Source organism: Callithrix jacchus, chromosome 15, assembly GCF_049354715.1.
Source record: "Callithrix jacchus isolate 240 chromosome 15, calJac240_pri, whole genome shotgun sequence".
Taxonomy (NCBI): domain Eukaryota; kingdom Metazoa; phylum Chordata; class Mammalia; order Primates; family Cebidae; genus Callithrix; species Callithrix jacchus.
This window is the reverse complement of record NC_133516.1, coordinates 80,958,670-80,983,922: the sequence shown is the minus strand read 5'-3', so window position 1 is coordinate 80,983,922 and position 25,253 is coordinate 80,958,670. Positions and strand designations below refer to the sequence as shown.

Genomic DNA, 25,253 nt, shown 5'->3' with positions numbered 1-25,253 from the left:
GAACCTGGGAGGCAGAGGTTGCAGTGAGCTGAGATTGCACCATTGCACTCCAGCGTGGGTGACAGTGTGAGACTCCGTCTCAAAAAAAAAAATGACTATTAAGTGAGCACTTGCTAAGTTCAAGGATTGTGCTAAGCATTTTACCCACAATAATATTTTTCAATCTTAAGGCCTGTACCATCATAGTACATACTGGATTTTCTGTTCTCCTTAGTGAAACAGCCATTACCCAAAGCGCTAAGTGCTCCTTCATTACCTTGGCAGCCCTGTGCCTTTTCTGCCAGGCACCCCCTAGACTTCCCTACAAAATAGCAATTTAATGAGCCAAACAGGGGACCTTTGTGACCTTGCTCCAGCACCACGGCTTATGTTTGTTATACTTAATTATTGTTTGGCCTTCCTAATGTTAAAATATTTAGCATTCCATACTTGTTCAGTCCTCACAGCAGCACCTTTGGGGATGCAGATTTCAATGGCCGAAAATATATCTTGATCTTGCAGACCATTTATATTTTTCTTGATGTGAGAGATAATCCTAAATATGAGGAGATCTTTCTCTGAAGTTTGATCAGCTGACATAAATTATCCAATTTTTACACACTACCTAATATTTCTTCAAATTTTTAAAATCAAATATATATTTTGCAAGAGGCAAATCTGTGTATGTGTGTAATGTAATGTAATATAATGCCTTGAGTTATCACTTTAAAAAAGCTGTATAAGGAGATGTACTCAAAAACACTATAGATAAAACTAATAGGATGCTTAAAAAATAAAAAGTTCACATAACCCACAGGAAGGCAGAAAAAGGCAAATAGAGAGAACATGCAGAAAAAAATAAAATGGCAAACATAAGTCCTAACATATCAGAATTACATTAAACGTCAATGGGGCTGGGTGCAGTGGCTCATACCTGTGATACCACCACTTTGGGAGGCTGAAGTGGGAGCAACACTTAAGGCCAGGGCTTCAGGACCAGCCTGGGAAAACTAGCAAGACCTTAACTCTATGAAAGAATAAAAAAATTTAGCCAGGCATAGTGGTGTGTGCCTATAACCCCAGCTACTCAGGAGGTTGAGGCAGAAGAATTGCTTGGGTCCAGGAGTTCTAGGTTAGAGTAAGCCATGGTCACATGACCGCACTCCAGCCTGCACTCCAGACCCTGTCTCAAAAAAAAAAAAAAAAAGTCAGTGGGTTAAGTATCCCCTATTAGCAGGCTAAACAAGAAAGATTACATGATCATATTAGTCAAAGCAGAAAAAACAGTTGACAAAATTTAACATTCATGATTAAAAAAAAAAACTTTCAGGAAAAACAGGAATAGAAGGGAACTGCCTCAAACTGGTAAAGAGCATCTACTAAAAACATACAACTAATAATAAACAATGTTTATAGATGTTGGTGCAGATGTTAAAAGGGAATTCTTATACACTACTGGTAGAAATGTAAATTAATATAACCTTTATGGAAAACAGTATGCAAATTTCTAAAGAACTTTAAGTAGATCTATCATTTGACCCAGCAATCCTACTCCTGGGTATCTATCCAAAGGAAAAGAAGTCATTATGTAAAAAAGACACCTACATTGATATGTTTATCATGGCCCAATTCACAATTGCAAAGATGCAGAATCAACCTAAATACCCATCCATGAGTGGATGAGAAAATGTGAGATGATAGATAGATAATCTAATATAGATATATAATGGAATACTACTATTCAGGCATTAAAAAGAAAATAGCATTTTTTTGCACAACTTGGATAGAACTGAAGGCCATTATCCTAAGTGAGGTAACTCAGGAATGGAAAATAAAATGCCATTATGTTCTCGCTTCTAAGTGGGACCTAAGCTATGGGTATGCAAAGCTATACAGAGTGCTATAATGGACTTTGGAGAAGGGATAGGGTGGGAGAGGAGTAAGGGATGAAAACCACCTGTTGGGTACAATGTGCAGTATTTGGGTGTTGTATACACTAAAATCACAGACTTCACCACTGTACAATTCATCCATGTAAGCAAAAATCACTTGTACTCCTAAAGCTATTGAAACTAAAAATATTTTTTTAAAGAGAAATGGCACAGAAAGTAGAGTTTTCCAGAGAGGCAATGCAAGATGGCTGAACAGAAGCCTGCACTGATTGTCCTCCCTAGAGGAACACCAAACTGAACAACCATCCACACAAAAAAGCACTCTCATAAGAATGAAACATAAGGTAAGTGATCACAGTAATTGCACTGACTTCATATTACTGAAAGAGGAACTGGAGAGGTGTTGAACTGCTGTTGCCACCCCTCCCCTACCCCCTGGCAGTGGCCACATGATGCAGAGAGAAAATCTGCACAGGAGCCAGTCTTTCCTGTGCTATTCTTGTGATAGTGAATAAGTCTCATAAGATCTGATGGGTTTATCAGAGGCTTCTACTTTTGCTTCCTCCTCATTTTTCTCTTGCTGCTTCCATGTAAGAAGTGCATTTTGCTTCCCTCCATGATTCTGAGACCTCCCCAGCCATGTGGAACTGTAAGTCCAATTAAACCTTCTTTTCTTCCCAGTCTCGGGTATGTCTTTATCAGCAGTGTGAAAATGAATTAATACAGAGAAGAATGGAAAAGGTGAATAAATACAGCACCTTCAACTAAAACACCCAGGAATATGCATCAGGACTAATCAAGGAAACAACCCCGCTCGTGAAGAAAAGCAAGGTAGGATGATTGCCCACCTGGGAGATACAGAGCTAGGGGATCCCCCCACCCACCCAGGAAAGCAGTGAGTGAATGTGCATCCCTGGGAACCCACACTTCTCCCATGGATCTTTACAACCCTTGGGTTGAACTCACTTCACCAGGGCCTTCAGTCTGGAGCAATGGGGAGTCTTGGCAAAGCAGCCACTCAGACACAAGGCATCTGGGAGCCTTGGATACTTGGGCTTTCCAGGTTTCACAGCAAAAGTAACTGCAACTCTGGCAAAATGGGAGGTCAGACCCCTGTACATATCTCTAGGAAAAGGGTTGAATACAGGGGACTGAGCAGCAATAGTCTGCAGGTACTTCATAGGACAAGACCCACTGGATTGGAACTCCAACCAGCCACTGATAGCATTGTTGCACCTCACTGAAACAGAGCTCCTAGGGGGAGGGGTAGGCTGCCATCTTTGTCATTTGGCCAACTTAGTGGTTCCAGCCTTTGGGCTTTGGAGAGTCCAAGCCAACTGGGGGCTGAAGTGATTCCCCAGCACAGCATAGCTGTCTAAAAACATAGCCAGATTCCTTTTTTAAACGTGTCCCAATCTCATTCTGCCTCACTGGGCAGGACCTCCAACCAGGGTCTTGAGCCATTCTCACTGGTGTTTTCCGGCTGACAGAAATTTAAAACCTCCCTGGGATGGAGCTCCCAGAGGGAGAGGTGGGCTGCCATCTTTGCTCTTTGGATAATTAATTATTCCAGCCTTCAGGGTTTAGAAAGTCCAAGCCAACTGGGGGATGAAAGTGTTCCCTCAGCAGAGCATAGCTGCTCTGCAAAAATATGGCAAGACTACTTTTTTTTTTTGTAAATAGTTGTTACATTGTGTTTTAAAAATTTATATTATTTTAAAATCGTATTGTTATTTTCTATTTTTTCAAATTATACTTTAATTTCTGGGGTACATGTGCAGAACATGCAGGTTTGTTACATAGGTATACACGTGCCACGGTGGTTTGCTGCACCCATCAATCCATCATCTACATTAGGGATATAAAGGATATGATAGATAATGCTCTCCCTCCCTTAGCCCCTCCACCCCCTGACAGGCTCCAGTGTGTGATGTTCGCTTCCCTGTGTTCATATGTTCTCATTGTTCAGCTCTCACTTATGAGTGAGAACATGTGGTGTTTGGTTTTCTGTTCTTGTGTTAGTTTGCTGAGAATGATGGTTTCCAGCTTTATCCATTTCCCTGTAAATGACATGGACTTATCCCTTTTTATGGCTGCATAGTATTCTGTGGTGTATATGTGCCACATTTTTTTAAAATCCAGTTTATCTTTGATGGGCATTTGGGTTGGTTCCAAGTCTTTGCTTTTATGAACACCACCACAATAAACATACTTGTGGATGTGTCTTTATAATAGAATGATTTATAATCCTTTGGGTATATACCCAGTAAGGAAATTGCTGGGTCAAATGGTATTTCTGGTTGTAGATCCTTGAGGAATCACCACACTGTCTTCCACAATGCTGGAACTAATTTACACTCACCAACAATGTAAAAGTGTTCCCATTTCTCCACATCTTCTTCAGCATCTGTGGTTTCCTGACTTTTTAATAATCACTGTTCTAACTGGCATGAGATGGTATCTCATTGTGGTTTTGATTTGCAGTTCTCTAATGACCAGTGATGATGGGCTTTTTTTGTAGTTTGTTGGCTGCATAAATGTCCTTTTATGAGCAGTGTATGTTCAAATCCTTTGCCCACTTTTTGATGGGGTTTTTTCTTGTAAATTTGTTTAAGTTCTGTGTAGATACTGGATATCAGCCCTTTGTCAGATGGGTAGATTGCAAAAATTTTCTCCCATTCTGTAGGCTGCCTGTTCACTCTGATGATAGTTTCTTTTGCTGTGCAGAAGCTCTTTAGTTTAATTAGATCCCATTTGTCAATTTTCGCTTTTGTTGCCATTCCTTTTTGTGTTTTAGTCATGAAGTTTTTGCCCAGGTCCATCCTGAATGGTATTGCCTAGGTTTTCTTCTAGGGCTTTTATGGTTTTAGGTCTTATATTTAAGTCTTTAATCCATCTAGAGTTAAGTTTTGTATTTGGTGTAAGGAAGGGGTCCAGTTTTAGTTTTCTGCATATGGCTAGCCAGTTTTCCCAACACCATTTATTAAATAAGGAATGCTTTCCCCATTGGTTGTTTTTGTTAGGTTTGCCAAAGAGCAGATGGTTTTAAATGTGTGGTGCTATTTCTGAGATCTGTTCTGTTCCATTGGTCTATATCTGATTCTGGACTTTTTTTGGTTGGTAGGCTATTAATTACTGCCTCAATTTCAGAACTTTTTATTGGTCTACTTAGGGATTTGACTTCTTCCTGGTTTAGACTTGGGATAGTGTATGGGTCTAGGAATTTATCTATTTCTTCTAGATTTTCTAGTTTATTTGTGTAGAGGTGTTTATAGTATTCTCTGATGGTAGTTTGTATTTTTGTGGAATCAGTAGTGATATCCCCTTTATCACTTTTTATTGCATCTATTGGATTCTTCTCTCTTTTCTTCCTTACTAATTTGACTAGTGGTCTGTCTATTTTGTTGATCTTTTCAAAAAGTCAGCTCCTGGATTCATGGATTTTTTTGAAGGGTTTTTTTTTTTTTTATGTCTTTCTTCTTCAGTTCTGCTCTGATCTTAGTTATTTCTTGTCTTCTGCTAGTTTTTGAATTTGTTTGTTCTTACTTCTCTAGTTCGTTTAATTGTGATGTTAGGGTGTTGATTTTAGATTTTTCCTGCTTTCTTTTGTGGGCATTTAGTGCTATAAATGTCCCTCTATATACTGCTTTACCTGTGTCTACAAGATTCTGGTATATTATGTTTTTGATCTCTTGGTTTCAAAGAACTTATTTATTTCTGGCTTCACTATATTATTTACCCAGTAGTCATTCAGAAGCAGGTTGTTCAATTTCCATGTAGTTGTGCAGTTTTGAGTGAATTTCTTAATCCTGAGTTCTAATTTGATTCCACTGTGGCCTGAGAGACTATTTGTTATGATTCTCCTTGGTTGGCATTTGCTGAGGAGTGTTTTACTTCCAATTATGTGGTCAATTTTAGAATAAGTGTGATGTGATGGTGAGAAGAATGTATATTCTGTTGATTTGGGGTGGAGAATTTTGTAGATGTCTATTAGGTTCTCTTGATCCAGAGCTGAGTTCAAGTTGTGAATATCCTTGTCAATTTTCTGTCTCATTGTTCTGTATAATATTGAGAGTGGGGTGTTAAATTCTCCCACTAATATTGTGTGGGAATCTAAGTCTCTTTGTAGGTCTCTAAGAGCTTGCTTTATGAATCGGGGTGCTCCTATATTGGGTGCATTTATGTTTAGGATAGTTAGCTCTTCTTGTTGCATTGATCCCTTTACCAGTATGTAATGCTCTTCTTTGTCTCTTTTGATCTTTGTTGGGCAAAGTCTTATTTATCAGAGACTAGGATTATAACCTCTGCTCTTTTTTTTTTTTTTTTTTTTTTTGCTTTCCATTTGCTTGGTAAATATTCCTCCATTCCTTTATTTTGAGCCTATGTGTGTCTTTGCATGTGAGATTGGTCTCCTGAATACAGCACACTAATGAGTCTTGAATCTTTATCCAATTTGCCAGTCTGTGTCTTTTAATTGAGCCATTTAGCCCATTCACATTTAAGGTTAATATTGTTATGTGTGAATTTGATCTGTCATTTTGATGCTAGCTGGTTATTTTGTCCATTAGTTGATGCAGTTTCTTCATAGAGTCAATGGTCTTTATAATTTGGTATGTTTTTGCAGTGGCTGGTACCAGTTGTTCTTTTCCATGTTTCCTTCAGGAGCTCTTGTAAGGCAGGCCTGGTAGTGAGAAAATCTCTCAGCATTTGCTTGTCTGTAAAGGATTTTATTTCTCCTTCACTTATGAAGCTTAGTTTGGCTGGATATGAAATTCTGAATTGAAAATTATTTTCTTTAATAATGTTGAATATAGGCCCTCACTCTCTTCTGGCTCATAGGGTTTCTGCAAAGAGATCTGCTGTTAGTCTGATGGGCTTCCCTTTGTGTGTAATCTAACCTTCCTCTCTGGTTGCCCTTAACATTTTTTCCTTCATTTCAACCTTGGTGAATCTGATGATTATGTGTCTTGGGGTTGCTCTTCTCTAGGAGTATCTTTGTGGTGTTCTCTGTATTTCCTGAATTTGTACGTTGGCCTGTCTTGCTAGGTTGGGGAAGTTCTCCTGGATAATATCCTAAAGAGTGTTTTCCAACTTGGTTCCCTTCTCCCCATCACTTTCAGGTACACCAATGAAATGTAGATTTGGTCTTTTCACATAGTTCCATATTTCTTGGAGGCTTTGTTTCTTCCTTTTCGTTCTTTTTTCTCTAATATCTCCATGCTTTATTTCATTAAGTTGATCTTCAATATATGATATCCTTTCTTTCACTTGATTGATTTGGTTATTGATACTTGTGTATGTGCTTCACGAAGTTCTCATGCTGTGTTTTTCAACTCCATCAGGACATTTATGTACTTCTCTAAACTGGTTATTCTAGTTAGCAATTCCTCTAGCCTTTTTTCAAAGTTCTTAGCTTCCTTACATTGGGTTAGAACATGCTCCTGTAACTCAAGAGTTTATTATTACCCATCTTCTGAAGCCTACTTCTGTTAATTCGTCGAACTCGTTCTCCATCCAGTTTCGTTCCCTTGCTGGCAAGGAGTTGTGATCCTTTGGAGGAGAAGAGGTGTTCTGGTTTTTGGAATTTTCAGCCTTTTTGTGATGGGTTCCCCCCATATTCATGGATTTATCTACCTTAGGGTTTTGGTGTTGGTGACCTTTGGATGGGGTTTCTGAGTGGAGGTCATTTTGTTGATGTTGATGCTATTTCTTTCTGTTTGTTAGTTCTTCTAACAGTCAGGCCCTTCTACTGCAGGTCTGCTGGAGTTTGCTGGAGGTTCATTCCAGACCCTGTTTGCTTGTGTATCACCAGTGGAGGCTTCAGAGCAGCAAAGATTGGGGCTCGTTCCTTCTTCTGGAAGCTTTGTCCCAAAGGGCCACCTACCAGATGTCAGCCAGAGCTCTCCTGTATGAGGTGTCTGTTAGCTCCTGTTGGGAGGTGTCTCACAGTCAGGAGTCATGGGGATCAAGGGACCCACTTGAGGAGTCAGTCTGACCCTTAGGAGAGCTTGAGCGCTGTGCTGGGAGATTTGCTACAGAGTCAGTAGACAGTCTGCTGAAGCTGTGGCTACAGCCATCCCTTCCCCCAGGTGCTCTGTCCCAGGGAGATGGGAGTTTTATCTCTGAGCCCCTGGCTGGGCTGCTGCCTTTTTTTCAGAGATGCTCTGCCCAGGGAGGAGGAATCTCCAGCCTGCTTTTTAAAGCAGGTCTCCAATTCCATTCCTCCTCACTATGTGGAATCTCCCAACCAGGGTCTCCAGCCACCCTTGCCAGTGCTCTCCAGCTGACAGAGATTTAAAGCCTCCCTGATGCCGTTCCCAAAGGGAGGGCCGGGCTGCCATCTTTCCTATTTGGATTACTTAACCATTCTGGTCTTCAGGCTTAGGAGAGTTTGAAGTGACCAGGGGCAGTAGCAGACCCCTAGCACAACACAGCTGCCCTACAGAAATGTGATCCGACTCCTTTTTAAAGTGGTTCCTCAATCCTGTTTCTCTTCACTGGGTGGGACCTCCCAACTGGAGTCTCCAGCCACATCCTACAGGTACATTCAGGCTGGCAACAAGTCTATCTCCCTGGGACAAAGCTCCCAGAGGGAGGAGCAGGCCACCATATTTGCTGTTTCACAGCCTTCACTATTGATACCTCCAGGTACTGGAAAATCCATGACTAGGGAGTAGAGTAGGCTCCCAGTATACTGCAGCAGCCCTACCAAAAAAAATGGTTATGTGGATGCCCATTTCCATATCTCCTCACTGGGCAGGTCCTCCAGGCCTGGGCATCCAGCCATCCACCAGAACTATTGAGCCAGAAGCAGCTCTGCAACTCCCTGAACAGAGCCCCCAGGGGAAACTGAAAGCCTCTCTGTCTCTGCCTCTGTGGTAGAACTGCCTTTGCTACCCTCATACTAACAAAGTAGCAAAGAGCCTAAGGCCTTATCCACACCTCCAACAAGCTGCAGTTGACCCAGGAAGAGGAGGCCAGTCTATCTCCCACAGGTCCCATCCAACCTCCCTGCTCATCAACAGACAGGGAGTCTCCAGCATTGGCCCACAGCACAGACCTTTCCATCCTGGGCTGATTGCACTGAGCAATTGCTGACCTACATATTTCTGTGGTGGAGCTCCCAGGAGACAAGCAAAATATCATTGGCCATAACTGCAACTTAGAACTCTTTCTGTGCTGCCTCCGAGTTGGGGAAGGAGCATAAACACTGAGGTTGCCCCAGAGCTTCAGTGGGCAGCCCAGGAGCACCAAGCTGTGATCTACAGCCAGCACATGGTGGGGAGAGGAACCTACTCTTTCAAGGTATTGAGAGAGAACATGGCTGAAACTGTGAGGAAACAGTGAGAAGTGCAGTTGTGATTCATATATTTGTCCTCTTTACATAATTTCATACTTCTTGCAGGTTTTTCAGGGGAGCCATACAACTGAACAAGAGTCTATCAACTGACCAATATATGTAAGTGCCACCTACTGGATCACAACCCCAAATTTCAATACACCAAATACCTCACTTACATACCCCACTCTGAAACCAAAGACAAGAAGTCAGCTTCAAATAAAGACCCTATACAAAGGCTTGGAAAATAAGCCTGTTGACTCAATTTACACTGCAGTTGAAGAAAGACCCACATGCAGAGATGAGAGGAAAAAAAAAAAACACTCAAGAACTCCAGTAACTCACATGGCCAGACAATACATGGCTAACAACACAATGATAGGATCAAATCCACACATATTAATATTAACCTTAAATGTAAATGTGCTAAATGTCCCACTTAAAAGACACAGCATAATAAACTAGATTAAAAAAGTGAGACCCAATGGTATGGTCATATGTTTTTGAAACCACTGCAGCAATTCTCCAACAAAAGTTCTTGACCAAGCTAAGCTGGCTGAAATGATAAAAAGAGAATTCAGAATGTTGATAGGAATGAAGATCACTCTGATTCAGGAGAATGACAAAACCCAATCCAAGGAAACGAAGAATCACAATAAAATAATACAGGAGATGAAGGACAAAATAGCTAGTATAAAAAAGAACCTAATGGCTCGGATAGAACTGAATAGCACAAGTAAAGGAATTTTACAATGTAATCACAAGTATGAACAGGAGAATAAACCAAGCTGAGGAACGAATTTCAGAACTTGAAAACTGGGTCTCTGAAATAAGGCAGTCAGACAAAAATAAATAAAATAAAGAATGAAGATTAAAAATGGATATTCAAAACCTCTAAGAAGTATGAAATTATGTAAAGAGGCCAAATATATGAATCACTGACATCTCTGAAAGGGAGGGGGAGAAAGCAAACAACCTGGAAAACATATTTTAGGATATCTTCCACAAAAACTTCCCCAACCTTGCTAGAGAGGCCAACAGTCAAATTCAGAAAATACAAAGAACTCCTGCAAGATTCTACACAAGAAGATCAGCCCCAAGACACATAATTGTCAGATTTTCCAAGGTTGAAATTAAAGAAAGAATGTTGAAGGCAGCTAGAGAGAAAGAGTAGGTCACCTATGAAGGAAACCCCATCAGATTAACAGTGGACCTTTCAGGTGAAACCCTGTAAAACAGAAGAGATTAGGGGCCTATATTTAACATTCTTAAAGAAAAAACATATTCAACCACAAATTTCATATCTAGCCAAACTAAACTTCCTAAGCAAAGAGAAATAAGATCCTTTTCAGATAAGCAAATGTTGAGGGATCTGCCTTATAAGAGATCTTGAAGGGATCACTAAATATTGAAAGAAAATACTGCTACCAGAAACACATTTAAATACACAGACCAGTGACACGATAAAGCAACCACACAAATAATCCAGCAACCAGCTAACAACACAATGACAGGAGAAAATGCACACATTCAAGAGGTGACTTGGCTTTTTCTGAAAGCAATCAGTTATACACATTTACAAAGAAATGATTTGAAATAAGAACTTATATTGAAAAGAGAAACAGAGCATAAAGGTTTGGAAAATTTGAACTCTGACCATGTGGTAAAGAAGAAAAATCCATTTCCTGGGAAGAAATTCAAGTCAGCTGCAGAAAATTACATGAGTAATGAGGAGCTGAATGTTAATGCAGAAACATTAGACAAGACATCTCCTGCTTTCAGGCAAATAGGGGGAGAACAGAGAACTCTTCTTATATCTGCTTTTCCCCACTAGCTTTCAGTTCAAAATAATCCTTATGCCAAAGTGGCACATTCTAGTCACTTACCGTCCTCCCTTTGAACTTTATTTTCAGAAAGTTTCACATATTAAAAGCTGAGTTTGCCGGGTGTGGTGACTTACACCTGTAATCCAAACACTTCAGGAGGCTGAGAGGGGCAGATCACCTGAGGTCAGCAGTCTGAGACCAGCCTGACCAACATGGAGAAACCCCATCCCTACTAAAAATACAAAATTAGCCAGGCGTGTTGGTGCATGCCTGTAATCTCAGCTACTCAGGAGGCTGAAGCAGGAGAATCACTTGAACCCAGGAGGCGGAGGTTGTGGTCAGCCGAGATTGCACCATTGCACTCCAGCCTGGGTAACAACAGCGAAACTCTATCTCGAAAGAGAGATAGAGAAAAAAAGCTGAGTTTGTAGTCCTATATCTTATGGAGCCAGTCTCTTATCCCTGAGTTCAGTTAAACTCAAGTCAATTGAGTTAGAGAGTAGTGTATTATTTCAGCAGGCAGTGTTGCAGGGGAGTTCCATCAAAGTTAGGCCTCAATATGGTGCAAGCAAACAGATATTTAATAAGAGTCATTTCCTTTTAAATACAAAAAAAAAAAAAACCCTAAAGATTAATCACTGGAAAAAATGATAAATCAGTTTCTGAGTCAGTAAGGCAGTCACTTGAGAGAGTTCTAGATTTGATCTCAAAGCCTCTTAGATGGTGGAATGAGGATGGCAGTTTAAATCTAATGGGTTTTCCTGGTTTGTAGTTTGAATATCTCTGGTGATATTCAGTGTTCTAGTGAACTTTCTGAGTGACCTGCACAGCAACAGGCATCAAGGTTGTCTATATTTGAGCTTGTGGTGATTTATCTAAAGTTTATAACAAGTCATCCAGCTTTAGCTTTCAGAACTTTAGAAAAAGGGCAGTCTTAGTTGTTAACAGTTTCAAGTCAGAAAGGTGGGAGAAAACTGGAAATGCTAGCTTAGAGAGTTGTAGCCAGATATTAGAGAAACTATTGGAATTCAGGATCCTGTTTAGTTTAACAAAACCTCAAAGACAATGAATAGTGCTCAATGTGATAATCTAATCTTGTTACAGATAGAACACTACGTTACACATGGTACACTATGAATTTCTACTGAAACATTTTTCTCTCTGTAGTCATCCCCATGTCTGTCAAAGGTAATCATAGTAAGACTAACTTGTTTGCAGAGTAAGTCTGGTCTCATTAAACATGACCTGATTATTTACGTAAGTGCCACAAGTATTGTGATTAACCATATAGGCTCTTTTTAAGTTTGCTTTACTGGAACTTCTAACAGGAAATCTCAGATTTGCCTTTTAAAAGCCTCTGTAGACTAAGAAGACAAGCCAAAGACTTTCCATCAGACTTCACCTGAAGAAGTTTCTTGTTTGTTTGCTTTCGTTTTTTGAGAAGGAGTCTTGCTCTGTCTCCAGGCTGGAGTGCAGTGGCGTGATCTTGGTTCACTGCAACCTGCATCTCCTGGGTTCAAGAAATTCTCCTGCCTCAGCCTCCTGAGTAGCTGGGACTACAGACTCATGCCACCATGTCCAGCTAATTTTTGTATTTTAAGTAGAGATGAGGTTTCACCATGTTGGCCAGGGTGGTCTGGATCTCTTGACCTTGTGATCCACCCGCCTCGGCCTCCCAAAGTGCTGGGATTATAGGTGTGAGCCATCGCACCTGGCCCGAAGTTTTTTATTTAAGTGAGGCCTAGCTTATAAATTATTTCTTTTTTTAACCTTGCCTTTGGTATTAGGTCTCAGAGTCATTACCAAACTCAAGTCATCTAGATTTTTTCCTTATGTTATCTGCTAGGAGTTTTACATTATAGTTTTTGCATTTTACTTTAAGGTTTATAATCTATTTTGAGTTAATTTTTGTAAAGTGTATAAAGTTTGTGTGTAGTTTCAGTTTTGTTTTATTGTTTTTGTTTTTGAAACAGGGTCTTACTCTGTTGCCCAGGCTGGAGTGCAGTGATGCAATTATGGCTCACTGCAGCCTTGACCTTCTGGGTTCAGACAAGCCTCCCACATCAGCCTCCCAAGTAGCTGAGACTACAGATGTGCACCACCACATCTGGTTAATTTGTTGTTGTTGTTGTTGTTGTTGTTGTTAGTAGTAGTAGAGCCAAGGTCTTGCCCTGTGCCCAGGCTGGTCTTGAAGTCCTGAGCTCAAGGGATCCTCCCACTTCATCTTCCCAAAGTGCTGGGACTATAGGCATGAGCTGCCATGCCTGGCCTACTTTCGGTTTTTAGCATGTGGATTTTCAGTTGTTCTAACACCATATATTGAAAAGCCTCTCCTTGATCCATTGTATTGCCTTTGCTTCCTTGTTAAAGATGAGTTCACTGTATTTGTTGGGTCTATTTTGAGGCTCTCTATACTGTTCTATTGATCAATTTGTTTATTCTCTTGCTAATGCCAAACTTGATTACTGTAGCTATATAGTGAATATTTAAATCAGATAGTGTAGTCCTCCAAGTTTGTTCTTCTTTGGTATTGAATTGATAATTACACTTATTTTTGAAGAGGTACAAAAGCAATTCAATAGAGAAAGGATAACTTTCCAACAAAAAGTGCTGGAAACATTGGACATTCTTTGTTTTGTTTTAATTTTACATTAGGTTCTGGGGTACATGTGCAGATCATGCAGGATTGTTGCATAGGTACATACATGGCAATGTGGTTTGCTGTCTCCAGCCCCCTATCACCTATATCTGGCATTTCTCTCCATGTTATCCCTCCCCAGCCTCCCCACCCCCTGCTGTCCCTCTCCCATCCCCCCTAAAAGACCCTACAATGTGAAGAGGGTTAAAAGACAAACTGCAGGCTGATCAAAAACACTTGCAAACCACATATTCAGTAAAGAACTAGGATCTATAATAAGAACTTTCAAAAACTCAACACAAATAAATAATTCATTTAGAAACAGGCAAAAGACATGCACAGACATCTCAAATAGGACATACGGATAACAGGTAAGCACATGAAAAGATACTTGACTCCATTAGCCCCTAGGGAAATAAAAATTAAAACTGATACAGAAGTTAAAAAGAAATTATTTAGGCAGTTAGTGAGGTTAAGGGAGCCCTCAGTAAGGTTTTTTTTTAAATGAAAAGCAACCCCCAAATAATTTGTTGTCTAATGAATAGCAGCCTGTAAAATTGAGCTGCTGACATAGATAAGCCAGCTGGAAACTTACACAGGTGAATGCCAGCAGCTATGCCAATAGGAAAAGGCTATCTGTGGGCTAGACATGTTCGACATGGCACCTCCATCTCCCCTTTTTTTTCCCAAACGTGTACAGTAAGGAGCAGACAACATGGTGTCGGCCAGAAGGAGACCCTATTTGCATAATAAAACATTAGGGTGGGGTGTCCACCTTCCTCACATGCTCTGTAAATGACACACCTGGTCCAACCAATCTTTGGGCCCTGTGTAAATCAGACACTGCCTCCTCAGGCCAGTCTATAAAACCTCATGCACTTTACCATGGAACCAGAAGACATACCTGGGTACCCCACGCTCTCTGCAGGAGAGATAGCTATTTTTTTCCTCTTTCTTTCACCTATTAAACGTCCACTCTTAAATTCACTACTTGTGTGGCCACATCCTTGATTCCCTTGGTATGAGACAACAAACCTCAGGTATTTACCCCAGACAATGATGCTGCTTTGAACCCAGAATAAGTTATCATTACACATCTATCAGAATAACTAAAAAATAGTTTCAACACTAATTTCTGAATAGGGTGCCAAGAGACTGGATCACTCATACATCACTGCTGGAAATATGAAAATATACAGCCACACTATAAAACAGTTTGGCAATTCTTTACAAAACTAAAGATACACTTTACTGAAGATACATGTATCTTTACAAAACTAAAGATACATGGCCCAACACTTGCTTTCCTCCCAGAGCCCAAGGGCCATTTACAAAGTCAAACTTGGGACAAGAGGGCCAACATAGCAAAAAGTTACAAAACAGAAGTAGGCTTTATTGGTAAAAACCTAGGGGAATATATATGAAATGGAATTATAAGGGTAAAGCACTAGGGGTAAATTTAAGTTGGTGAAACTGCCTTTGCAAAAATTTTAACACTAAGAAAATTATGACAGTGAAAGAGATCTGATCTAATCAACCCCCTTATTGTCTTTAACCTCCAAACTGTCTTTAACTCTATGCCATTTGCTGTGAGAATACTTGCTGGTAGCACTTGCAGCTGCAGCACTTACCCCGAGATAACTTTGCCACAAAATATCTCGCTTTTATGATTATTTTTGCATCACTGTAGTTATATCAACTTCTGAAACAAAAGACATCGTTCTATTTTTTTTTTTTTTTTAAACTTTTTATTGGATTATAGGTTTTGGGGTACATGAGCAGAGCATGCAAGACAGTTGCGTAGGTACACACATGGCAGTGTGCTTTGCTTTTCTTCTCCCCTTCACCCACATTTGGTATTTCTCCCCAGGCTATCCCTCCCCACCTCCCCCTCCCACTGGCCCTCCCCTTTTCCCCCCAATAGACTCCAGTGTTTAGTGTTCCCCTTTCTGTGTCCATGTGTTCTCATTTTTCATCACCCACCTATGAGTGAGAATATGCGGTGTTTCATTTTCTGTTCTTGTGTCAGTTTGCTGAGGATGATGTTTTCCAGATTCATCCATGTCCCTACAAACGACACGAACTCATCATTTCTAATCAACCCAAATGCCCATTGATAATAGACTGGATTGGAAAAATGTGACATCGTTCTATTTATAGTATTCTGTTTTCAGTAGCAGTATTTCAATTTACAAAATATAGAATTTCTCAATTGCTGAAAATGTTAAATTCTAGAAAATGTAGCATTTCTATGCATGTTGTTAACATTGTTCTCAAACGGTTGTTGGCTGAAGATTCATTTGATGAATCTGATTTTTCTGAAATAGATTATACTGTTCTGTTGAGAAATAACTCCAAAAATGGTTTTTGAATTATTTTCACATTGAAAATCAATCAAATTTGCTTCAAGGCCAACGTGTTTATGTAAAATTAAATGAGTGCTGGCAGTGAGCTGCACTTTTTTTCTCTAAAGGCAAAAAGCGTTAATCATTCTTCAGCTTGGACTAGCTAATTTTGGGAGCTATTTAGTTTGTAGTTTAAATGATAATAGCCCTTCTCCAAAACTAAATCACCTTTCTAAAGCTAATGAAAGACCATCAGGTTAGAAAGATGCGAGGAGCCTGAATTCTGCTAAGGTGTGGATTACCAGCCATTATTCTGGAAGTCACAAGATTTGCAACTTCCCCAATTATTCCTGTAGACAACAACACTATTATAGAATCTATGACTGGCCTTTTGAGATGTCTTTTCAGATTTTTGCATTTATGATGACCAGTGGTTCCACTGGCACCTGCCAACCAGTCCTCTGGCCCCACTCAGACTCCTGGGCCCACAGAAATATTCTTGGAAAGACTCTTGAGAAGAAATGGGAAGAGGTCTCTCTCTCTCTCTCTCTCTGTGGTAGACTGAAAATTATATTCACTGGCTTATGCTGAGTTGAGACTTCAGAAATCCCTTGAAGAGAAAAAAGAAAGGAAGATTTTGGGAGATAAAAATTGTCAACCTTAAATCACTAGATTCAGAAAATATGATTAAGTAGAGAGTTTATTTGGGCCTAAAGCTTGAAAATGGTCACCAGGGAGCATAGATTGAAGTTACCCTGAATATACACACCAATTCGCAGTAGTTACAAGTATGTTTTAAGGAAAAAAGAACAGGCAGTTCCTGAGTTGTTTACAAAGAATTTACCTTAACACAAGCTATTAATTGACTATACACTGTTCTTTGTATCACAAATTCCAGGAACCTGAAGATAATGGGAGAGGCAGCTATGAGGAACAAAATGTCTTTAAGTAATTGCCTTTCGACATGGATAAAGGGTATGACTAAAGTCTCATACCAGTGTTTCTCTGGGCCTGCTCAATTTTGCAATTGCCCTGAGCTATTTTTTCTTTCTCAAAATGCTAAAATGGATTTGTTTTGTGTTACTCACTTAGCCATTCCAGCTCTAAAGACATACCTGTCTTAATGTAATCACCCAGTTGGTTCTTCTTGCCCACTGAACAGACAAAAATCAATCCACTGAGACCACAGCATTGCAGGACAGAAAGAGTTAAATTGATGTGAGACTGGCTCACTCAGGAGAACTGAATTTATTACTCAAATCAGTCTCCCCAAAGACTTGGAGGTTAGGGATTTTATGGACAATTTGGTGGGCAGGGGGCTAAGGAATGGGTGCTGCTGATTGGTTGAAGATGACATTATGGCAGTGTATGAGACAATCTTCATGTGCTGAGTTCACCTCTGGTTGGGGCAATAGGATCCATTGAGTCATGAGTTTGGGTGGGATCAGTCTGAAAAACATCTTAAAAAAAAAATCTTGGGTTTTACAATAGTGATATTTCTTATAGGAACAGTTGGGAAAGTCACAAATCTTGTGACTTCTGGCTTCATGACCACTGAGCAGTAAGGAATTATAGTAATTATGCCTTTATTTTCAGAATTCAGGCCCCTCTCACAAACTTAACCTTGTGGCCTTTCATTACTTTTTATAAAGGCAGTTTAGTTTTAGAAAGGACTATTTTCATCTTTGATTTAGGATAATACTATAAATTATTTCCAAAGTTATTTTGACCTATGCCCAGCAATGACCAAGGACAGCTTGGAGATCAGAAGCAAAATGGAGTTAACTATGTCAAATTTCTCTGTCATAATTTTGCAAAGGTGGTTTCAATAAGAGCATACAGAAAAGCATTTAGGTCTATTGTCCATTTGGAGTTAATTTTTGTGGAAGGCATAAGAGTCTAAATTCATATTTTTGTATATGACTAAACAAATGGTCCATCACCATTTATAGAAAATACTGTCTTTCTCTCATTGAATTGCCTTAGCAGCTTTGTGAAAAATCAATTTATTGATAGTTATAGGACTTTATTTCTGGCCTCTCAATTATGTCACATTGGATCAATACATTAATACTGCACTATATTGATTACTAATGTTTTATAATACATTTTAAAGTTGAGAAGTATCTAAGTCATCCAAATTTATTTTTCAAGATTTTTTGATCTATTCTGGGAACTAAGCTTGCTTATCTGGAATAAATCCCACTTGTTCATGGTGTATTAAAAGATTTGCTAACAATCTAGAAAAGATTTTTGCTTCTAATTTTAGGGGAGATGTTTGTTTGTTTGTTTGTTTTGTTGTTGTTGTTTCCTTTTCTATTTTCTGGAAGAGATTATGCAAAGTTGGTGTTAATTCCCCTTTAAAAAAGGTGTAGTAGAATTAGGCAATGAGGCCATTTGGACCTGGAGATTTTATTTTGGAGAGATTTTTAATTAAAAATTTCTGTAATAATAATAGGGTTACTTAGATTGTCTATTTCATCTTAGTTGAGTTTTTGTAGTTTGATTTTCATGGAATTGGTCCACTTATTCTAAATTGTCAAATTTATGAGCATAAAGCCATATGTAAGATTTTCTATTATCTTTTTTAATGGTTGCAGTATTTGAAATGAGAGTTCCTGTTTAAGTCCTCATATCGATGACTCATTTTCCATTGTTGTCAATCTTGCTAGAGGTTTATTGATTTTATTATTATTTTGTTTGTTTGTTTTGAACAACGACCTTTTCCTTTTATGGCATTTTTCAGTAAGATTTTCCTACTTTCAATATTATTGGCTTCTGCACTTTACCACTCTATTCCTTTTGCTTGCTTTGGATTTATTTTGCTCCTCTTTTTCAGGAAAAGTAGGAACTTAAATTATCAATATGACACCTTTCTTAATTGTTATGGGGGAGTGAAAGTTTATTAAAACACTTTAGAGAAGGAATGAAAGGAAGTGTACTTGGAAGAAGGTCAAGTAGGCAGCATGAGATGATCAAGTGCCCCTTTCTTAATTTTTAATGTAAGTATACAGTGCTATGAATTTTCTTCTTAGTACTGCTTTAGCTGCATCCCACATACTTTGATATGTTTTCATTTATATTTAGTTCCATGTAGCCTTTTAATTTCCTTTGAGATGCCCTGTTTGACACATAGATTATTTAGAAATGTGTTGTTTAGTTTTCAAGTGTTTTAAGAGTTTCCTGTTGTCTTTGTTAGAGATTTTCAGTTTTCCATTATGTCCAGAGCACATGATGCCAATTCTTTTACATTTGTTAAGTTTGTTTTTCTATACATTTTATGTCTTTTTCTAGTTGGTGAATGTTGCATGGGCAATTGAGAAAAACATATTGTTAGGTGATATGTCTTATAAATGTTAATTAGACCTTGTTGATTGTGTTGCTCAGATTTTCCATATACTTGTGATTTTTCTTCTTCATAGTTCCAGTAGTTACTGGGGAAAGGGGAGAATGATGTTGAAGTTCCCAACTATAATTATAGATTCTTCTATTTCTCTCTTTTTTGTTTTTGTTTTTTTTGAGACGGAGTTTCACTGTTGTTACCCAGACTGGAGTGCAATGGCATGATCTCAGCTCACCGCAACCTCTGCCTTCTGGGTTCAAGCAATTCTTCTGCCTCAGCCTCCCAAGTAGCTGGGACTACAGGCGCGCACCACCATGCCCAGCTAATTTTTGTATTTTTTTTTTTTGGTAGAGACGGGGTTTCACCTCGTTGACCAGGATGGTCTTGATCTCTTGACCTTGTGATCCACCTGCCTTGGTCTCCCAAAGTGCTGGGATTATAGGCATGAGCCACCGTGCGCAGCCAGATTCTTCTATTTCTCATTTCAGCTTTACCAATTTTTGCTTCAGCTATTTAAGGCTCTGTGGTTTCGCTTGTACATATTTAGTATGTAGTGTCTTCTGATTGATCCTTTTATCATTAAGTAATATTCCTTTTTGTCTCGGTAATTTTCTTTGCTTTGCAGTCTACTTTATCAGACACTACTACTGCTACTCCTGCTGTTTTTTAAAAAGGTGTTAATGTATATGTGATATATCTTTTTCCGCCCTTTTTATTTTCAACTTATCTGTGTTTGAACTTAAAATGAGTTTCTTATATGCAGCATATAGTTGGATTATGGGTTGTTTTTAACTCATTCTACCAATCTCTTAATTGGTGTATTTAGACCATTTACATATAAGGTATTTACTGATATGATAGCACTTTAGCCTGTTATTTTGTTATTTATTTTCTATTTGTCTCCTCTGGTTCTCATCACTTTTTCTTTCTTGCCTTTCTGCAGTTTATTTAAACATGTTTTAGATTCCATCTTGATTTATTTGTAATACTTCTGAGTTTGTCACTTTGTATAGTTTTCATATTGGTTGCTCTGGGTGTTACACATGCTACTTGTAACAATATACTGGTATCAATATTTACCACTTCAAATGAAGTGTGGAAACCTCACTTCCATTTAGGTCCCTTTGGCTTCCCCACCTTTAAATATCATTGTTTTGAGTATCAGATGTTGTTACAATTTTTGTTTCAATCATAAAATATGATTTCTAAAACCCATAAGGAAAAAAATTGTCTATTGTATGAACCCATATTTCTGCTCTGTTGTTTCTTCTTTTTTCCTGATGTTCTAAGTTTCCTTCTTTTATCATTTCTTTGCTGTTTGAAGAACTCCCTTCAGCTAGTCTTTTAAGGGTAGATCTGCTAGTAACAAAATCTTTTAATTTTCATTCGTCTGTGAATGTTTTATAACCCTTCATTCCTAAAAGATAGCTTTGCCAGATCTAGAATTATAGGTGACAGTTTCTATCTTTCATCACTTAAAAAATATTTGGCCACTTCCTTATTTATGGTTTCAGATAAGAAATCCATTCAAATTGGTGTTCTCCTACAAGCAATGCACTATTTCTCACTTGCTGCTTTCAGGACTTTGTCTTCAGTTTTCAAAAAATTATAATGTGCCTGGGCATGGATTTTTTGTTTCTTCTGTGGGATCCATCCAGCTTCTTGAATCTCTAAGTTGGTGTCTTCCATCTAATTTGGAATGTTTTCAGTCTTATTTCTTCAAATACTCATTCATCCCTACTCTTTTTCTCCTTTACTTTCTGTTACTCCAATAATATGAATGCTGGATATTTTGTTACTGTTCCATAGGTCCCTGAGGTCTGTTTATTTTTCCTGGTATATTTTCTATTGTTCAGATTGGGTAAATTCTATTGTTCAATCCCAAGTTCACAGATTTTATCTCCCATCATCTCTACCATACTATTAAGCCTATCCAGTGAGTTTTCAGTTTGTTGTTGTATTTTTCAGTTCTACAATTTTCATTTGTTTCCTTTTGATAAAACTTACTTTTTTTCTGAGGTTTCTGGTTTTTTTCATTTGTTTTGAGAGAATTTATAATTGATTGTTGTAGCATTTTTATGATATCTGCTTTAAAAATCTTAATATATAATTCCAATATCTGATTTATCTCAGTGCTAGAATCTACTAATTTCCTTTTTCATTCAAGTTGTGATTTTACTGTGATTTTTACTTGAACATTTTGATTTTTATCTTGCTTTTTACTCTGAACATTTTGCCTATTATGTTAGGAGACTTATTTCTATTGCAATATTTTGTTTTACAAGGAGTCAATCTGTTAGGTTTAGTATACAGTTTTAGCCTACTTTTGTGGGCTGTAATTCTAATTGTAGCTTAATTTTCAGAGCCCTTGTAGTGTTATTTTGGTTGCTTGGTTTATCTAAGGCTCCCACTGGTCTCTGTTAGTGCTGCCTGAAAGGGCAGGAGGAATTTTCCTGGCTGGGTTGCCAGATATCTCTTGGTGAGGGCAGGCTATGATAAATCCTGCTGGTGCCTCTAGCTGCCCAGATTTCTCTGGGCCTGGGAGGAGAGTCTTGCTTCCACAAAGTGGCTTCCGTGATCAGGTGGCTGGCTTCGGGAATGTTGGCTGTGACGGGTCCCTTTTCCTGGTTCTACCTGCCAATCCTAGTATCTCTGGGCAGAAGAGGAGAGTCTCAGGCTTGTGCAAAAAGGCTTCCCCAACTGGACCACCTATTTTTCCTGGGTTTCTCTTACTGGCTCCTCCTGTCCACCTCAGTATCTCTCCTTGGAAAAGAGGAGTTTCTGACCCAGGGGAAGAAGGGTGCTTCCCCTGGTTATTTATTTTTTGTAGGACTCCCAATCAGTCCCCTTGCTTGAGGTTGTCAAAGGGACTCCAATAGGTTCAGGGGGAAGAATGAGCTTCTGGGCTACCTTCTGTTTCTAGATGGAAAGTCAGGAAACACCTGATAGTTAAGGGGATATAAGATGCCCTGCCTGGCCGGGCGCGGTGGCTCAAGCCTGTAATCCCAGCACTTTGGGAGGCCGAGGCGGGTGGATCACGAGGTCAATCGAGACCATCCTGGTCAACATGGTGAAACCCCGTCTCTACTAAAGATACAAAAAATTAGCTGGGCATGGTGGTGCGTGCCTGTAATCCCAGCTACTCAGGAGGCTGAGGCAGGAGAATTGCCTGAACCCAGGAGGCGGAGGTTGCGGTGAGCCGAGATCGCACCATTGCACTCCAGCCTGGGTAACAAGAGTGAAACTCCGTCTCAAAAAATAAAAAATAAAAAATAAAAAAAGATGCCCTGCCTTTGTGCTGCTCTGTGGTCCTGGGTTTTCAAACCAGCTCAGCTTCTTCATACCCTTCAGAATTCTCCTTTAGTTTTCTCTTGTACCATTTCTAACATTTATTAAGTTGTGCTTAACAGGGCATAGCAGGGGAAGGGGTAATGCCATCTTGTCCAGGCCAGAAGTCTCTCACCTACTGAATGTTATGTCTACATTATTTGTTTAAATATAGGTATGTTTTTGCTACTTTAGATCCAATTACATGTGAATAATCAAAAATCCCAGAGAAGACTACCTAATGCAGAAATTTAACCTATTTTTTCCACATGTAATTAATGAGATTGGGAGAAAATTGATGTGACAATAAATAGGATCTAAGGTGAGCACATAAGGATACTGCTGAGGATCATATACACACGCTCTCCTCCACTCAGGTCATCTCCTTCCAATATGCTCAGGGTGGATCTCTATATGAAGCACAGACAGATCACGGAAGCCTCCAAAGGGAATGAGAAAAATGGGAGGAGGTGGTAGAGTCTATTATAGGGACAATACAGTTCTTTCTTCCTGGGGCTGACTGGCAAGACCTGCCTGGATGCTTCTTCCTGGGAAATTTCAACTCTGAAAGGCTGAGTAGTGCCAGGAGAATGGTAGCTCCAGAACTCCCTAGGTTGATTGGGCCCTTCTCTGAGCTATAGTGGTGAATGCAGCTTGATCCAATCAAATCAAAGTAGAAAAGCAGGTATTTATTTGGAGCAGCATCCTCAGCTTGGTAAGTTTTCTTTCTTTCTTATTTATATACTATGTTGTTTCCAAGAAGGATTTAAAGTGACTTCAATGATTATACAATATATATGAAAATATAAATTAGATACATGGGTAAAAAAGAACAAGAGGAAAACAAGGCACAGGAATAAGGCTGGTGCAAAACTGCTTCTTTGTGATTTTTCTACAGTTATAATAAAGAGTCCATGAGTGGCACATGGTTGGGGTATTTCCTGTGCCATCTCTGACTAGGACCTCAGGACTGGGCATGGAGATGGCAGGATAAACTCCTAACAAGAAAGGACCCTCAAGACATGCCATAGAGGAAGACACATTCCCATGGGAATTTCTCTATAATACTCCATAGATATCCTCTTCCTGAAACATGCTTGTTTTCTTCTCAAAGATTTCCAAGTTCTTACTTTGAGAATGGCCTTGGTTTTGGGCAGTGTAATCTACTGAAAGACTCAGGCTACTAAGTTCCTGAGAGATCGCATTCCAGTTAGGGTCTGTTACAAGTCAGAGACTATATAAATACACAAAAGAGCAAGAACCAAGGCTAAAACTACAGTTAGTAATTCCTCAAACTCTTACTTTTTTGTTTTTTGGCTTTGGGTTTTTTTTTTTTTTTTTTTTTTAAGAGATGAGGACTTGCTCTATTGCCCAGCTTGGAGTACAGAGATGTGATCATGGGATCCTGGCTCATTGCAGCCTTGAATTCCTGGTTCAAGGGATCCTCCTGCCTCAGCCTCTCAAGTAGCTGTGACTACAAGTGCATGCCACTGCACCCAACTAATTTTTTGTTATTTTTTGCAGAGATAGGGTCTCACTATGTTGTCCAGGTTGGTCTTGAACTCCTAGCCTCAAGCAATCCTCTCACCTTAGTCTCTCAAAGTGTTGGGATTACAGGTGTGAGCCACTACACCCAAGTCCAAACTCTTGTATTTAAAATTCTTCTTTCTGATTCTCAGAATCTAGGCCAAAATTTTTAGATTCAGACTTGCAGGTCCCAAGTCAGCTGGAAATCTCGGTGATGCTGATGACACATAGGAGCCAAGAAGTAGCCACAGAAGTTGTACTGTGCTTGGTGACTAAATGACCACACTCCTTCCACTATGAGAGCTGTCTTTCTCCTGGGGAATAGAAGAACACACAAAAAACACCCAGTCAGTGTAATCTGTCTTTGCATTTAACACATAAGTTATGCTTGATTCACAAATGCTAAGTGAGTAGTGGCTGTCAGGACAGCAGATCTGAACTTAAAAAATATTTCTTGACTCTTCATGAAAACAATCTCTCTCTCCAGGCTTAGGTTTTTCTTGCTTTCCTCTCTAGAGACTCTCTGAAATACTTGTAATTTCTGAAAATTTCTTTCAGTCTAATTCACTCTGCCTCTTGCTCTGTTTTCTAATTCCTTCAAGTCTCCCTTAGACTGAGAAAGGGGTACCTTGTTTCATTCCTCAGTCTGTCTCTCTCCCATTCATCCATGAAGACATTGCTCAGTTCTCTTTTTCCTTTTTATAATCTCCTGAATCATTCCTTCCCAGCACTTTTCTAAAAAGTTTGGCTTTAACCCTCAGTATTTCTCTGAAGTCATTTTTTAAAGATCACTAATTACTTCTTCCTAAGCAAACTCAGTGGCTTTTTTTTCAGAAGTTATTCCACTCTGCTTGGTCTTTGGGCTTTTTCCACTTCCTCGATGAGGGTTAAAAACTGTGGTTTACATTTCTCATGTTTCTCTAGCTATGGTAGGGGATCATTTTATTTAGGTCTTGAATATTTACAGTTGTGGTCTGTGAATATAACCTTCCTCATCTTATTTGAAACAGGAAGACAAGGTATCTGTCCTAAAATAT

At 39.2% G+C, this 25,253-nt stretch overlaps 1 protein-coding gene and 1 long non-coding RNA gene across 2 annotated transcripts in view; one reads left to right on the top strand and one right to left on the bottom strand.

The window, feature by feature from the left end:
* Window positions 1–2,316: 2,316 nt before the first annotated feature.
* LOC108588512 (uncharacterized) overlaps window positions 2,317–25,253 on the top strand; it is a 45,119-nt gene continuing 22,182 nt past the window's right edge. The window contains exons 1-3 of the long non-coding RNA XR_001907435.4: window positions 2,317–2,461; window positions 2,553–2,702; window positions 9,277–9,330. This is a non-coding gene — a long non-coding RNA (uncharacterized LOC108588512). The remainder of the gene's footprint in view (window positions 2,462–2,552; window positions 2,703–9,276; window positions 9,331–25,253) is intronic.
* The window catches only part of ILDR1 (immunoglobulin like domain containing receptor 1), a 39,870-nt gene continuing 31,323 nt past the window's right edge, over window positions 16,707–25,253 (bottom strand). Inside the window, exon 8 of the mRNA XM_002758744.6 lies at window positions 16,707–24,530. Within this exon, the coding sequence (XP_002758790.3) occupies window positions 24,489–24,530 (42 nt within the window). The 3' untranslated portion in view covers window positions 16,707–24,488. The remainder of the gene's footprint in view (window positions 24,531–25,253) is intronic.